The following is a 15,473-nucleotide window of genomic DNA, read 5'->3' on the forward strand; positions in this document are numbered from 1 at the left end:
AAGTAACTCAAGTGATGCTCTTTTGGCAGACATGTTTAAGAGTAGTTTGCAATTGTTTTTCATTTATACATGAAACCATGAGTGATGTTACTGGAAGTGAAGTTAGGGGAACAGTAAGACCTGATCTGAGACTCATTTCATCTCAGATATGGACACTGGAGCCTTATTTTCATCCTAAATCCCTTTAATTAATATTCATATTTAGTAAAATATGAGGCAGTGCATGTTACAGCAGGTTAAGATTAGCAGTTGAAGGCCTCCAAAAATTTCCTAGAAGAAAACAATTTTCTGTTGTGTACTACAGTACTTTTTCCTTTTTTTTTTTTTTTTAATATAAGTGTTCTTGACTTGAATGCGTTTGAGAGACAAAATAAAGCAGAAGGCCTGGGAATGGTTACTGAAGAAGGAACTCGTAAGTAGAATGAAACTGATAACCAGTAGTGCTTAAAACATTATTTGCGCTTCCTTCTTACGCTAGAAATGTTATTTAACTTGGTTTGAGGTTTCTGTTTTCAGACTTACTATAAATAATTTTAACGTTTGAGTTCTGAATATGCATTATATTTACAAAATCTTTAGCAATAATTTTAAAGAAAAACTTGTAACTTCCAATATTCTTATCCTGTATTCTTGTTATTTTTCTTTAATCCACAGTCATCGTTCGTGAGCGTGGTATGTTTGGGTACAGTTTTTGATACAGTTTTTGTTGCAAAAGCGTGTTGCAAATACAGAAAGAAATCTTTAATTGCATCTTTCCAGACAGCTTTAGGTTTAGCTTTATGGTCTGCAGCAGGTTGTGTGTTAAGCTGTTCAGCTTGGATAAAAAGTCTGATGCTTAATAACGAAGTATCATTCATATTTAAGGCATGATTTTATTCATAACTAACCATTTAATTATTAAATATATAATGTGTAGTTTGTTTTTTTTTGTTGTTTTGTTTTAGTGTGTTTTGTTGTGTTTTTTTTTTGTTTTTTTTTTTAACACATGGATGCATTGGAGTGCTAAATATTTCAGCTTTGCTTTTTGTCTGTTTTTCTTTTCATTATTTTCAGTCTGTTTCTTTAAATTGCTTTAAAGCAGCTTTTATAGCACTGTGTTTTTTTACTAGAATCTCCAATTTTGAAGGATACTGTAAGATTATGTGTTCTTCATATTTAATAATAACAATTTTCTCATTATCATTGTATTTATATATTTTCAAGGTGAAAAAGTGTTGCAGCATGATGAATTTACTCGAGATCTATTTAGATTTTTACAACTGCTCTGTGAAGGGCATAACAATGGTAAGTGAACTGAATCACTTTTGGGGATTTGTGGGGAAAAGTGATTAAGCCTGTTCTTAAACAGAGTTGAATAGAATCAATTCTAATTTTTTTTCCTCTAATTAATTCAGTATTCTGAGAAAAAGTGGCATGCCAAAAATATTAATTGTGGATTTTAATTTGAATTTTTAAGTCTTAATGTACTTTCAGATTTTATGCATATGATTAATCAGTAAAGCCTGTTGCAAGGCATATGGTTAACAACTCTTCAGTTGTATTTGCATTGTGATATATTGTAGTTCACTTAAAAAGAATGTATTCTCCATAAATATATGAAAACAATCTTGTATTTTCCAATCCTATACACAGTAATGAAGCGCAAATCACTTATTATTTCAGATTTTCAAAATTACTTACGTACTCAGATGGGCAACACCACAACAGTGAATATTATCATTAGTACTGTTGACTATCTCTTGCGTCTTCAGGTGAGGAAAAATCAGAGTAAAATGGAATATAACATAATTTTCTTCATTTTTATAAGTTCACATTTTGTTAGAATCAAAAGTGAAGCTACTCTTTTCAGGGATATTAATAATAAAGAATTTTGATTTAATTAATTTTGTCTTTTCTTCCTTCTTAAAATAGATGACCTTTCAGAACTGTTTGGGAAAACAATTGTTTGTTACTTTATTTCATTGTTTACTTCTTTAGGCAGCACAGTTGGATAAAAATTTAAAAAGCTATTGTCATGAGAAATAGATTGACAAAGAAATAATAAATTGCAGCTGATTCAACCTTTGGTGATACACATGCACACAGTAAATACTGCATATAAAATCCAAAATTAGAAAATATAACACTTTTTTTTTTTTCCTTAGGAATCAATCAGTGACTTTTATTGGTACTATTCAGGAAAAGATGTCATTGATGAATCAGGACAACGTAACTTCTCTAAAGCTTTGGCTGTCACCAAACAAATATTCAATTCCCTTACAGAATATATTCAGGTAAACAAAAGGTTTTGCCCAAGATACTAACAGTGAAGTTCTGTGATTACATAGTCTGATCATCTCCTGTTGTAAATATTTGACTTTACTTTTCTAACTTTTGAAAAAGTAACATTGAATCCCTGGTCTGGTGTAAAGTTAACAATAAGGTAATGCTTGCATATATGACTTTTTTTTTTTTATATGGACTACATACCACAGGAATTTTGTGAAACTTTCTCATGCAGCTTCATGAAGGTCTGAAATTTCTGGGGTTTGATTGTTTGTTTATTTTTTGTCTTCTTTTTTTTTTTTTTTTTTTTTTTGTGGTGGTGGTTTGTTTTTCAGGTAGAAATCTTAGGTAAATTATTTTCATATTTTGATTTTATATAAATAAAAAAATATATTTCTCTTAATTTTTTTAGGGCCCTTGCATAGGTAACCAACAAAGTCTGGCTCATAGTAGGCTGTGGGATGCAGTTGTTGGCTTTCTTCATGTCTTTGCCAATATGCAGATGAAACTTTCACAGGTATTTGCAAGAGGCAAATAGTGCTTTTTTGCATCTGGTTATAAATTACAGTTGAGTGTTGCAATCTGTAAATAACATACTGTCTCTCATTGGCTATGCATGGGCTACTGTCATGTAGAGGTCCAACACTGAATCTTTGGACTAACATCGTCACACCATTCTTTTTAACCATCAGTCATCACTGTGCACTTACATTTTCTAATACAAACTTAATCCTTTCAACTTATTTGTACATTTATGATAATGAATGTGACAATTTGGTCTCTTCCTCCTTGTTACAAAAACCTGATGATCTGTTAGTGCAGAAGCACCATTAAAAGCATGGTTCCTGTGCTACATCTAAGGAGGAAAAGAGAAGAGCTGGATAAATACAAAGAAAACACAAACTTGTATTCATTTTTTTTTTGTTTTTATTTTACAGGACTCTGCTCAGATTGAATTACTTAAAGAACTGCTCGATCTACTAAAGGATATGGTAGTCATGCTGTTGTCACTGCTCGAAGGTTGTAGCTGTTTTTCTTTATGCAAATATTATTGCCTCTGCTTCATATTGTAAAGTGCAATGATTATATTAATCTTTCTAAACAGTTTTTCAGTTGCCTCAAATAAAAAATGACAGAACAAAACTTATTTCATATTTATTTAACAATTATTCTGGAATATATATGTATGAAAATGAGGGCTACTGGAGAAATGCATATTGTATGAAAAATTACAAAGGTTGAAGAATGAAATTCTTAGTTTTTGGCTTTTTGTTCTATTCTCAGCATGAATATGAAATTTATTTATTTACAATATAGAGGCATCAAATAACTTACTGTTTTAACACTGTTTAGGTAACGTTGTAAATGGAACAATTGGAAAACAAATGGTCGATACGCTTGTAGAATCATCTAGCAATGTAGAATTGATTTTGAAATTTTTTGACATGTTCCTCAAATTAAAAGACCTAACTAACTCAGATGCTTTCAAAGAACATGACCCAGATGGTAAAGGCATAATTTCAAAGAAGGAATTCCAGAAGTCAATGGAGGCTCAAAAACAATATATACAGTCAGAGATTGAATTCCTGCTATCCTGTGCAGAAGCTGATGAAAATGACATGTTTAACTATCTCGATTTTGTGGAAAGATTCCATGAACCAGCCAAAGACATTGGATTTAATGTAGCAGTATTGCTAACAAACCTTTCAGAACACATGCCTAATGATTCACGCCTTCAGAGCTTACTTGAACCTGCAGAAAGTGTTCTTAATTATTTTGAACCATACCTTGGCCGTATTGAAATAATGGGTGGAGCCAAGAAAATAGAAAGAGTTTACTTTGAAATTAGTGAGTCCAGTAGAATGCAGTGGGAGAAACCACAGGTGAAGGAATCCAAAAGGCAGTTCATATTTGATGTTGTAAATGAAGGTGGAGAACAAGAAAAGATGGAGCTCTTTGTGAATTTCTGTGAAGACACAATCTTTGAAATGCAGTTAGCATCCCAGATCTCTGAAACTGATTCAGCTGAGAGGCCTGAGGAAGAGGAAGAAGAAGAGTCTTGCTATGTTGTAGATATTGGAGATGATGAGGAAGAAGAAAAGTCCCTGGAATCTCCTTCAGCTTTTGCAATGGCCTGTACTGCAGTGAAGAAGAATGTTACCAACTTTTTTAAAATGGTCACTGTGAAGAACCTAAGAAAACAGTACAGGAAAGTTAGAAAGATGACAGTAAAAGAGATGGTGAAAGTTTTTTTCTCCTTTTTCTGGATCCTATTTGTAGGGATGTTCCAACTGTTCTTTACTATAGTGTGGGGAATTTTCCAGATTCTTTGGAGCACTGTATTTGGGGGTGGCCTGGTCGAAGGAGCCAAAAACATTAAAGTCACTAAAATATTAGGGGACATGCCTGACCCAACACAGTTTGGAATCCATGATGATGTTACAGAAGCAGAAAAAGCTGAAGGTGCTGAGCATGGCATTAGAGCTGAACTTGTCCAGTTTGTAAAGGGCGAAAAGGCAGAAACTGACATTATCTCTGATATTTTTGGCATTCCTACCAAAAAAGAAGGTGGCTCAAAACATGGTCATGATGCTGGACTTGGGGATATTGCAGAAATGCTTGGTTCTGATATCCAGTCTTCTTTGGAAAACACAGTTCGTAAGAAAAAAGGATTACAGGTATGTTAAAAGATTTTGCATTTCTTTGCAGAAAATAATACAAATATATTGCTGATTTTTCTATTAGTAGTTGAATTATTTGCCAGTTAACAAATTAATAATGTTCTGGATGAGAACATACTTCATAGTCTCTACACTTAAAAAAAAAAAAAAAAACAAAAAAAAAAACATGGAAGAGTTTACATTGCAGAAAAAAAGCAGCACAAGGTGTTTAGATTGCACTTCAGTAAATTGTTGTTACTGTTTATTTGGATTTTATTCAAACAATAATTGATAGTAGATTTCTAAGCACAGTGTTTCCTTTAAATGGTTTACAGTCCTGTTCAATCTACATGCCCATTTTTTACACTGTATGCTTCAATTTCCTTTTATTTTACTTTCTCTATAATAATTCTTTGTTATTTTTTCTTCTACATGCTCTAGTAATTATACACTAATCACACACCATAAAACATCCCTTTCCCTTTTATTTGAAATAATTTTACTTGAATTTATTATTACTTTAAAGTTTATCACAGACATGCGTTACTTTCATTTGTGAACAATTTACTGTGTTCCACTCTGCTGAGATACATAAAATTTATAATTCTGTTTTAAAATATATTTGAGCTAAAGGTCAAAACCCAAATGCTTTTGTCAGATTTGGAAGGCATTATGGTTAAGCTGTATTTCAGATCTGTTTCTACTTGGTATTCAAATACTTTTTTCTTCTCATCGGATTTAATATACCTCTGTATAATATACTTTCCAGAAATTTCCAAGATGAGCTTCCATTGTACAACATTTTCGTTTATTATTTCCTCTTCATTCAAATGTTTTCATCCAAGATTTGTCTATTCCCTACAGATTGAACTATACTTTTCCATTTATTTTCTTACTTGTTTATGCATTCATTTTTATGTCTGTAATGAAAATATATTTACTTAAGGACCTTAGATCTGAGTAAATATTCTAAAATTTTCCTCAGCAAATTTTCCTTTTCTTTGACTTGTTCATTTCTCTCAGATTTGTTTTTCTCAGATTTTGTAAGTATTTATAAGCATCTGTGCTGAGAACCATGCAGGTTCATAAGTGAGGAAAGAAGTGAATAGAAGACCCTTAAAATAGCAGATTCATATCAGTGAAGTAATGCATATGGGTGGAAAATTTTGTATGTAACATTATGGGTTTTGAGATCATCATTACTACTTGGTTAGGAAATCTTGACTTAGTGTCATGCAGTAGTATCAGTTTAATGAAAATGTCAGTCAACACAGATCAAAAAAGTAAACAGATATTTTGAATTCTTAAGGATGGAATTGAGGGAATTAAAATGAAGTATTGTTATGCACCATGAACCCAAGGTATACCTGCATCTTGCAGACCAGGTTTTCCTATTTCAGAAAGAATATGATAGACCTCAAAAAGGTTCAATGAAGGTGAAAAAGTTATAGATATGGAACAAATCTTATCAGTGGAATTAAATAGGCTAAGGCTCTTTAGCCTGGAAAGAAGGCAACTGAGAGAGGACATGACATGACATGACATGATGGAGAAGATGGATAGAAATGTTTTTGATTCTTCCCCCACGTTAACCCTTAGAAGAATTAGAGGTGATCAAGGGATCGATCCCTGAATTACCCTCCACCAGCTTGAGAACTTTGGGGAACCTCTGTGGAAGATCTGTACATGCTTGCATTACAGGTACTCACTGGATGAGAGATGAAATAAGTAAAGCAAGATCTATTTAGTAAATTCTTTTGTAATTTATTTCACTACAAGAGGTAGGCATCCAGATGACTAGTAATTAAAATGTTTAGATAACTATGTGTATTTAGCAAGAGAACCAGAAATGTAGAATTCACCAATAGACAACTGGTGTCTATGCATGTTGAGAGAATACAGAAAGGGTTAAGAGCTAACACAGGTTTTTACAAAAGTGAATGGTAACAAAGTTAGGCACTTCAGATTTCTTTTGTAATCCACATCTTGGGATCCTGCATCTCTTTGCTTTTCAGTGAAGCTTAGATACTGAAATGCATTTTAAATGAGATTACTTTTGTCTTGCAACATGAAGCCAAAAGGTATTTGAAATCAGGACCCCAGCTTCTCTGCTGCAGTTAGCCTTCTGTTACATTGTATATTGGTTTATCCTTATCTGAAGGGACTGTTGAAAACATACATTTAGGTAGTTGTCAGTTGTGCCAGGTGGTTTAATAGGTCATCTATCCAACAACGATAAATAGTTTCAGGAGTAACATTGCATAAGGAACAGTTATTTAGGTCTTCATCAGATTTAAATTGCATCAGTTGATTTTGACAAAGTAATTGGGTTTTGTAATGCCTAATAATTACACTGACCATTTTCACATTTTTGATGCTGTCACTGATATAATACACTATTCCTTGTTTTATATTTGGAAAGAGACAAATTGATGCTCTTTTTCTACATAACCACTAGTTAGTCTTTGTGAGTGAACTTGAGGGTGTGATCTGGATGTAGTTAACTTCATCCTCAACTGGTCACATAATTCGTCTGATAATAGTGAATAATTACTTTACAGTATTCAGTCAACTGCAGTAGTTACAGTATTGATAACACTATACTGAAAAAGCTATCAGAAGAATGGCTGCAGCGTTCACTGTTAAAATCTAGTCTGAGCTGTCTATTTAAATAAAATCTAACTCTTTAAAACTGCAAAGTGGTATAAAAGATACAGTTTGGTAATCAATTTGTTTCTTAGAAAACAGTAATGAAAGTTACCAAAATTTCATTTGAAAGGATCTGTTTTTGCAGCTATCTGAAATTGCAAAAGAAGCTGAAGCAGAAAGAAAAGTGGAAGCTGAGAAGGCTGAGTAAGTTAATTTTCCTCTGTTGCTACCTTGCTACATCCTAATGGTAGATAACTTGGACTGAAAGAATCAACAATGCTCAGTATTCAAAGCACTTTATAAACACTTTATCTCTTCACGATTTCAAAAAGTAGTACAGTCCATAAGAGTGGCAGTCCATCCCAGTGGACAACAAAATCTGATACTTTTTTTTTTTTTTAAATATATGCAGATACAGCTTGTTTGTTTTAGTAACTAAATTCCCTTATTAATGCATACAGTCCTGGTACTTAATTTTTGTAGAGGAGGAATGATTGTCATCTTCTATATGTTATAAAGTTGGACCCTGTGAAGCAAACTTCCTCTTTACTACCATTCTTCCATGTAACAATAGTGATTGCCTTGACTGAAATGAATTCACATTATGATACTAAGATCAATTATGATACTGTGTATGAAATCCTAAAATCTTCCTTCAAACTTAAAGCTCAAGAAACTGCACATGAACTCTTGAAATTTTTATGTTGTTTGCATTGAGTATATATACACAACACTGATTTTTTTTGGCTTTTTATCCTTTTGATCTCTCCTCAGCAACTCTATTTTTGCATATAATTGAAGACTAACATTTTTTATTACTATTTTTTTAAACTTTGTATTTTTTGTCTACCTCCTCTTTTACTCACAGTCATCACTATCAACACTTACAGTGTTAAAACTGGTTTGAATCAAAGCCAAACTTTCTGAATTAGATTCTTTCTGAATTAATGCATATTTACAATGCAGAAGTTTGTCTATGCATATTTGCTTAGTTAATCTTTCTTCTAGCATGGAAGATGGTGAGAAAGAAGATAAAGCAAAGGAAGTACAGCCTGAGCAGCTGGAAGAGGGTAAGGTGAAGAAAAAGAAGAGAAGGCATGGACAAAAAATTGAGAAACCTGAGGCTGTTATGGCTAACTTCTTCAAAGCTTTGGAAATTTATCAAACAAAAATGCTGGTAAGATTTTCTTAAATTCTGTTAGTCATTTAACTTTTATTCACGTAATAATAGATAGAATATTTGCTTGATATTGAAGGGAGAAATTTCATTATAAAAGGAACATTAGCAGGACTTTTCAAAAGAGTGGATGTATTGATTCTTTCGTGTTTTTTGTAACACGTCATAGAATAATATGAGTAAAATCTATATATATGTGTGTGTGTGTGTGATTCCCCTTACAGCAGCATAGATTAGGTAATCTCTTGAGCTCCTTATTAGGAGCTCCTTGTTGTCTATGATCTAATGTCTAGAATCTATTACTTTACTTTCTTTAATAGGGAGCTCCTGTAGTTCTATTAACATCTTTCTTTGTTCTTTAAGAAATCAAATTAACAACTCTCTTGAAGCCTTCTCATGTAGTTTATTCCAGTATTCCAGCACTTGTCTTGCAGATTTCCTTCTAGAAAGTTTTCCCTAATATTCTATGTCAGTCCTCCCTGTTGCAATTTTATGTCCATTATTTTTAATCCTGTTCATTCTTCTGTTTACCATTAAATTGAAAAACAGACCGCCAAGAAACGTCCTGCTTATTTTAACTGGTATATGAGGACAGCACAATTACGTATTTACATTCTTAGAAAGCTTGCAGCTTACTTTCTTTATCTTGATATTAGCTACAGGCCATCACTAATTTATTTTTTTTTCATTTTATTTTCAGCACTACCTAGCAAGAAATTTTTATAACTTACGGTTTCTTGCTCTATTTGTTGCATTTGCTATCAACTTCATTCTACTATTTTACAAGGTAAGATTTGGTATTATTCATTAAATGCCTTTGATTATTTCTAGAGGAATATTTAATGTTGGTTTTAAGGCTTATTTAATAAAGCAAGTATTACAGTCCCTTCAAACACTAAACACATTTAGAGATGAAATAGTTAAAATAATATTTTAAGCTTTATTACTCAAAGTTGTGACTCTAAACCTGTTCTGTTTTTACTTGACTTGGGATGAATGAAAACAGACATTTCATTCATCTGTTGTAGTTTAACTTGTGTTTATAATTTTTCCATTTACTCGTATAAATCTGTTAGTGTTTGGATTGTTATTTTTGTCATGGGAAATTTGAAAACCAATTAAAATAACTTGAATGTCAAAACATCTGCATTTTTAAATCTCCTTTGTTTTAAAGATATTGAGACACTTCACTTAATTATTCTCAATTATATATTTATGTTTTAATGATATAATTTCTCAGTATATTTTCTACTTTTTCTACTTTTTTTAAAAAGCCCTACTGACTACATTAAGTTTTGACTGGGAACTACTTCATATATAATTCTAGAATAAAGTTATTGTCTCAAGTTATCTAGATGAGCTCATAAGTTACATTTAATTTGTTGACATTTTTTCATGCCTTTCAGGCATGGGGTTTCACATTTGAGAGGGAGTGCTGTTTTTATTTTTTATTTTTTCCATATTTTTTGTGAAGTGAATTACATCTAATATATGTATGTTTTTTCTTATTTGGTGTTTCCATGTGAGAGTATAATTCAATTTTCATTCTTACTTGCTCCATTTCCCGTGTTTTCATTGCCAAGATGATTGTTATTGACTATTGTGATTAAGATATTTCTGTACTGGGATTGGGGCTTTGATTGGTATAAATAGGCAAAAATATATATATATAAAGCAGAAGATGCCTCTTCATAGTAGGCTACTTTCTTTTTATATATATTGTGTGAGATAGATATATCTATGTATATTGTGCAAGTTGCAATGAGCTGATCTTTTCCAATATTACATTTTTCTAATTCTGTTGTTCGCAACCAAAAAGTTCACAAAAGAAGTTGGCTGAACATTCAGTCTTCAAGGAACTGAATCCTGATCTCAAGTGTCTTGAAAAGCATCTGCTATGATACAATTACTGTCTCAGAGACAGGGCAGATAAACATGCAAAAGGCTCAAAAACTGGATAGAATTTGTGTGCGCCATTTCAGGAGAAAGACTGACAGGGCTATTGAGTCTCCCTCCATGCGTCTCTTTTTCTGTTTTATACAGTTTGTGAAGATGAACTTCAAAAGAATATAGAGAAATCTGTTTCTCTTTTTGACAGTCCTTTTCTCCCCACTCACTTCTGCTTTACATTGGGTCTTAGAGGTCAACCAAAACCCCATTCTGTTGCAGAGGGAGGACAAAAATTCATATTTATTACAGCAAGTCCATATGTCATAGATAGGAAAGGGTCAGTGGGAGCCAAACGGGAAAGAAGGGACCTCAGGTTTAAAGGCCAAGTTTTTTAAATCACTGGCATAATTTAGGGCAATGTGTCAACTTTATTGGTCAGAATATGTACAAAATAGTGATTAAGTATTTAAACTCTAAACTGTGTCATGAAATAAAAGCTTATGGGCAATGTATAAGTTGATAACACAGTAACTGTTTCTTTCTAGACTCTAGTAATCAGGAACAATGTAGATTACAGAACAATCCTTGAAATTGGTCATACTGGATAATCCAATCATCGCTAAGTTCTTCCAATAAAACATTTGTGCATAACATTTTCATTTGTTTCCTTTTTGCTTTGACACTGTTAAAGGGAAGATTTGTAAACTGTCAAATGCCTGTACTTGCTTTTCTTCACTTCTCTTTTCAGTGAAATGAGATGATGATGTGGAGACTTCTGCTGTAAAAATGAAGGATGTTACTGTTCAAAGCTAATGCTCTCTGTCATCTTCAGAAGAGCAGGCTTTATAAATATAATTTATTGTAGAAAACTAAGGGATTTGTCATTTATAATAAAGGAAAAACTTTTAACTTTGTGTGTGCTCTTTGCTTGAATTTCTCTCAGGTGACAGAAGAGCCACTTGATGAGGTAGAGGAAGACTCTAATCTCTGGAACACTTTCGATGAAGAGGAAGAGGAGGAAGGCATGGTGTTTTTTGTTTTAGAAGAAAGTACGGGTTACATGGCACCTGCTCTCAGAGCATTGGCAGTTATTCATACCATCATCTCCTTTGTCTGTGTGATTGGATACTATTGCTTAAAGGCAAGTTCTTAATTTTATTACTACTCTGTATTTGTTAAAGGACATCATCCCAAAGTAGTTTTTGGAGCTGAGATAAGAATATATATTTCTATTCAGTTGTTTACAAATTCTCACTCTTTCACATGTAGATGTTTTCCTCACATACTAGGTCTGGCAGGGATAGAGTTAACTTTTTTCATAGCAGTGCATGTGTTTGGATTTAGGTTAAAACTCTTGGTAACACCCACATCTTGGTTACTGCTGAGCAGTGCTTGCATGGTGTGGAAGTTTCCTCCTCTTTACCCATTCTGTGTGCCATGCAGTGAGCATGCTGGCAAGAAGTTGAGAGCGTGCACAGCTGAGACAGCTTACCCAAACTGAACAAAGGGATATTTCATGCTCAAAAAGAAAAACTGGATTGGGGGTTAGGGGGATTTATTTTCTAGGTGGCTGTTGGTCATCATTGGTCTGTTTGTGGGATGTAGTGAGTTGTTTTTCTTTCTTTACTTATTGAACTGTTTGTGGCTCAACCCAGTTTTCTTGTTTTGCTCTTCGGGCTCTCTCCCCTGTTCTAATAGGGGTGGGGTGCAGTAAGAAAGCAGCTGCATGGATGCTTAGTTGCTGGCTGCAGCTCCTCACATCCTGTACCTACAGTACCTGTAGTGCTATGATGCAACACCACAGCATACTACACTGTCATTTAAACCATTCAGACAGCACGTGGTTTTATGTTTAAGTGGTAGCCAAATTTTTGTCTGCACTAATGGAATGCTCTGTTTTACAATGAATTATCATGAGAGGAAAAAAAAAAAAAAAAAAAAAAAAAAAAAAGAAAGCAGTAATGCTTCCAGCAACCTCTAATTTGAATTCTTTGGGAGTAATGGCAAGCTTGCTTTATGTGAAATTATGAAAGAAAGAAATTGAAACAAACTATTCTGGCTCACCAGGGCAGTCCATCTTTCTCAATTCCTTGTTCTTCGTTTTATTGTTGACTTCCTCATTTTGGAGTTCAAAGTCATCCTATATTACTGCTGCTGAACAGCAGGACTCTCAGCTGTCCAATAAGATTACAAAATTGGGGCAGTGAATGCAACAGTCTCTAGAATCTTGTTTTATGCTCTACGATGAATTTCATCATTTAGTATGAATATATATATATATTACTCATGATCTTATTCTAATTGCTGCTAGGAGAACTTCTTGGTCAGTAACAGGAATCAACATTATTGCTGAGATGAGAATACCTTAGTCATATCTCTGATCACTGTTTCTAGTCGTCAGGATACTAGTATGATGTTTGGTTTTATATAGTGATATAAAGAGTACTTAATACTGTAGATAGATATCACAGGTTCTAAAAATATATAAACCATGACCAAGGTGTCCACTGTCATTTTTATAGGTCCCTCTGGTTGTATTCAAAAGAGAAAAGGAAGTAGCTAGGAAGCTGGAATTTGATGGATTATACATAACTGAACAGCCATCTGAAGATGATATTAAAGGACAATGGGATCGCCTGGTTATAAACACACCGTATGTAAAATTAAATGTTTATATATAAATTCTTTATAAAGATTCTATTTCATTAAGCCACTGATCTAGAACCTAAACTGTCCACATGCACCTAGTACATCTCAAAGGACGGCATTTTTCACTTACATTAGATGCCACAGTAATAGATTCTAATGTGAAATCCTGTATTATTAGTTTATCTCATAAATACTATATTAACATGTATTTCCCCCTCCTTTTCATTGTTCTAAGGTTTGCAAGAATTCTGCGTCTTGCCCCACAAGCTCTCTCAAAGACATTTCACGTTAGTCACTATGTAGAATTTTCTTTGGCTCAATTTCATGTTCATATTGTATAGCTGTATTCCCTCCTGCCCTTTACCCCCATTTCTTGTTAACAAAATTTGTATATGACAGGAGAAGTAAATGCAATGTAAAATAGCAATCCCAGAATTTGAGTAGTCTGATAGTTATTAGTCAGGTTGTATGCATTAGCAGATGCTGTAGTAGTCATACACTGATTCTAGGAGACTCGCCTGCTGTTCTGGCTGTGAATGATAAAAGTGTAGGCAAGAGGAGGAAAAGTATCAGTAGGCTCTTCCGGCTGCTTTAGCAGTTTGTTCAAGAGGTCACCCTGAATTTCTTTTCTCCCTCTCCATGTTGTTTTACCAGAATAGCTGGATACATGAGTCAGTCTAAATTGCCATTAAGACATACAGCCAAACAGATTATTTCTCATTGTAACAAGCACAAATTAAATACAAGTCACAAAGCAGTTTTGGCTAAAAAACATGCAGGCATAAATAGCTATTTGATAAAAACAAGCCAGCAAAGACCAACTCAATGCATCAGAGTGACAATATGCTGCCAAATAGCCAAAATAGCTATTTTATCAGACATACTACATTTTTGTGTTATAAATAGTGCCCTTATTTCTTTCATTAAAATTATAGCATCCACATTATTAGAAATTTCTTGAATGCCTTATTTTCCTACACTGGATTTTTAAGATTTTTCATTTAAGTTGAAATGTATACTACAATAGGTTAGTTGTTTCTGGTGTTGTTTTTTTTTTGGTAATATTGCCAAAATATTTTTAAATCTAGAATGGTCTTTCATTTGCTGTGTAGAAGGCTGAATGCTAGAATGTATAAGAATAAACAGTGATAAACTGGGAAGCAATTGTATTTCATACAGGATTCTAAGAAAAAACATATTATCAGGCACAGCTGAATTCAGTATGCAAACTTGCATTTATTTGTTATTTATTTGTTATTTAGCTAACTTTATTTTCTTTGATAATAGCGAGTTTGTCTTGTTTGCGTAAAAGTAGTTTCCATAAATTCCTTATCTTCCCTTTCTCGATACTTTCTCCTACTCATGGTGTATATGGCCTTGGCAGTAGCATGGCTGCTCTATCAGTTAAGTTAAATTAAACATATGAGTCACTGAAACAATTTGTCTATCTGAAAGGGTGGTCTGGAATTTCATTCAGAAATTCTATTTGGAAAAAGTAGCTGGGAAGTTTTCCACAACTCCTGGCAGTAGAACAGTATTATGGAATCTTACTCTTCCAATGTTAAAGCTATCTTTAATTTTTACTAGTTCTGTTGTTTAGTTGCTTTTTTTTTTTTTTCTTTACCTTCTTGCATGTTCTGTAGCTGAACTATCTTGGTGCTTTAGAATTATAAATGGTTTTTAATAGTTTTGTTCTGGGATTTTAGATTCAATGTCAAAAATATTGTACACCTGAGAACAAAAGATCACCATTAACTCCTGTTTTTTCCAAATTACCATTGCATTTTTTGTTATTGTTGTTGTTTGTTTGTTTGTTCTTTTTTTTTTTTTAATTTGAATTTGATGTTGGCAAACTGTTCATTGGTTCCCAAGTGTTCAGCCTATATTTGAAATATAAGGAATGCAGTGAACTGAAGAATTAATTAGTCTACAAAACTCTTTATTTTCCTCTCAAAATGATTGTGTACATTGATTTCATGGCTAGGAGCAATAAAGTTGTTAGGCTCATAAGGTGATGGTATCTTCTGTGCTGTCCTTTTGTAGCCAATCATATTTGTGGCTGAGAAAAAGAAAAGGGGGGGAGGGAGGGGATGATATTGCAGTGATGCGTAGTTGAAACAGGCTGTCCTGACAGCTGTTGTCCATGTCAAAAGAAAATGTTCTCACAACTCAAAGTGCTGTGT

General features: G+C 33.2%; 1 protein-coding gene across 12 annotated transcripts in view; it reads left to right on the forward strand.

Moving 5' to 3' along the window:
- The window catches only part of RYR3 (ryanodine receptor 3), a 234,846-nt gene that overhangs the window by 207,764 nt on the left and 11,609 nt on the right, over positions 1-15,473 (forward strand). For all 12 annotated transcript variants that reach the window (XM_084519997.1, XM_084519996.1, XM_084520000.1 and 9 more), the window contains 13 exons: positions 339-412; positions 655-672; positions 1,204-1,284; positions 1,663-1,751; positions 2,145-2,273; positions 2,678-2,782; positions 3,204-3,285; positions 3,619-4,943; positions 7,720-7,778; positions 8,583-8,751; positions 9,452-9,538; positions 11,585-11,782; positions 13,164-13,294. In XM_084519997.1, the coding sequence (XP_084376123.1) occupies positions 339-412; positions 655-672; positions 1,204-1,284; positions 1,663-1,751; positions 2,145-2,273; positions 2,678-2,782; positions 3,204-3,285; positions 3,619-4,943; positions 7,720-7,778; positions 8,583-8,751; positions 9,452-9,538; positions 11,585-11,782; positions 13,164-13,294 (2,547 nt within the window). The remainder of the gene's footprint in view (positions 1-338; positions 413-654; positions 673-1,203; positions 1,285-1,662; positions 1,752-2,144; positions 2,274-2,677; positions 2,783-3,203; positions 3,286-3,618; positions 4,944-7,719; positions 7,779-8,582; positions 8,752-9,451; positions 9,539-11,584; positions 11,783-13,163; positions 13,295-15,473) is intronic.

The sequence above is a fragment of the Aythya ferina genome, assembly GCF_964211825.1.
Source record: "Aythya ferina genome assembly, chromosome: 5".
NCBI classification, from domain to species: Eukaryota; Metazoa; Chordata; class Aves; order Anseriformes; family Anatidae; genus Aythya; species Aythya ferina.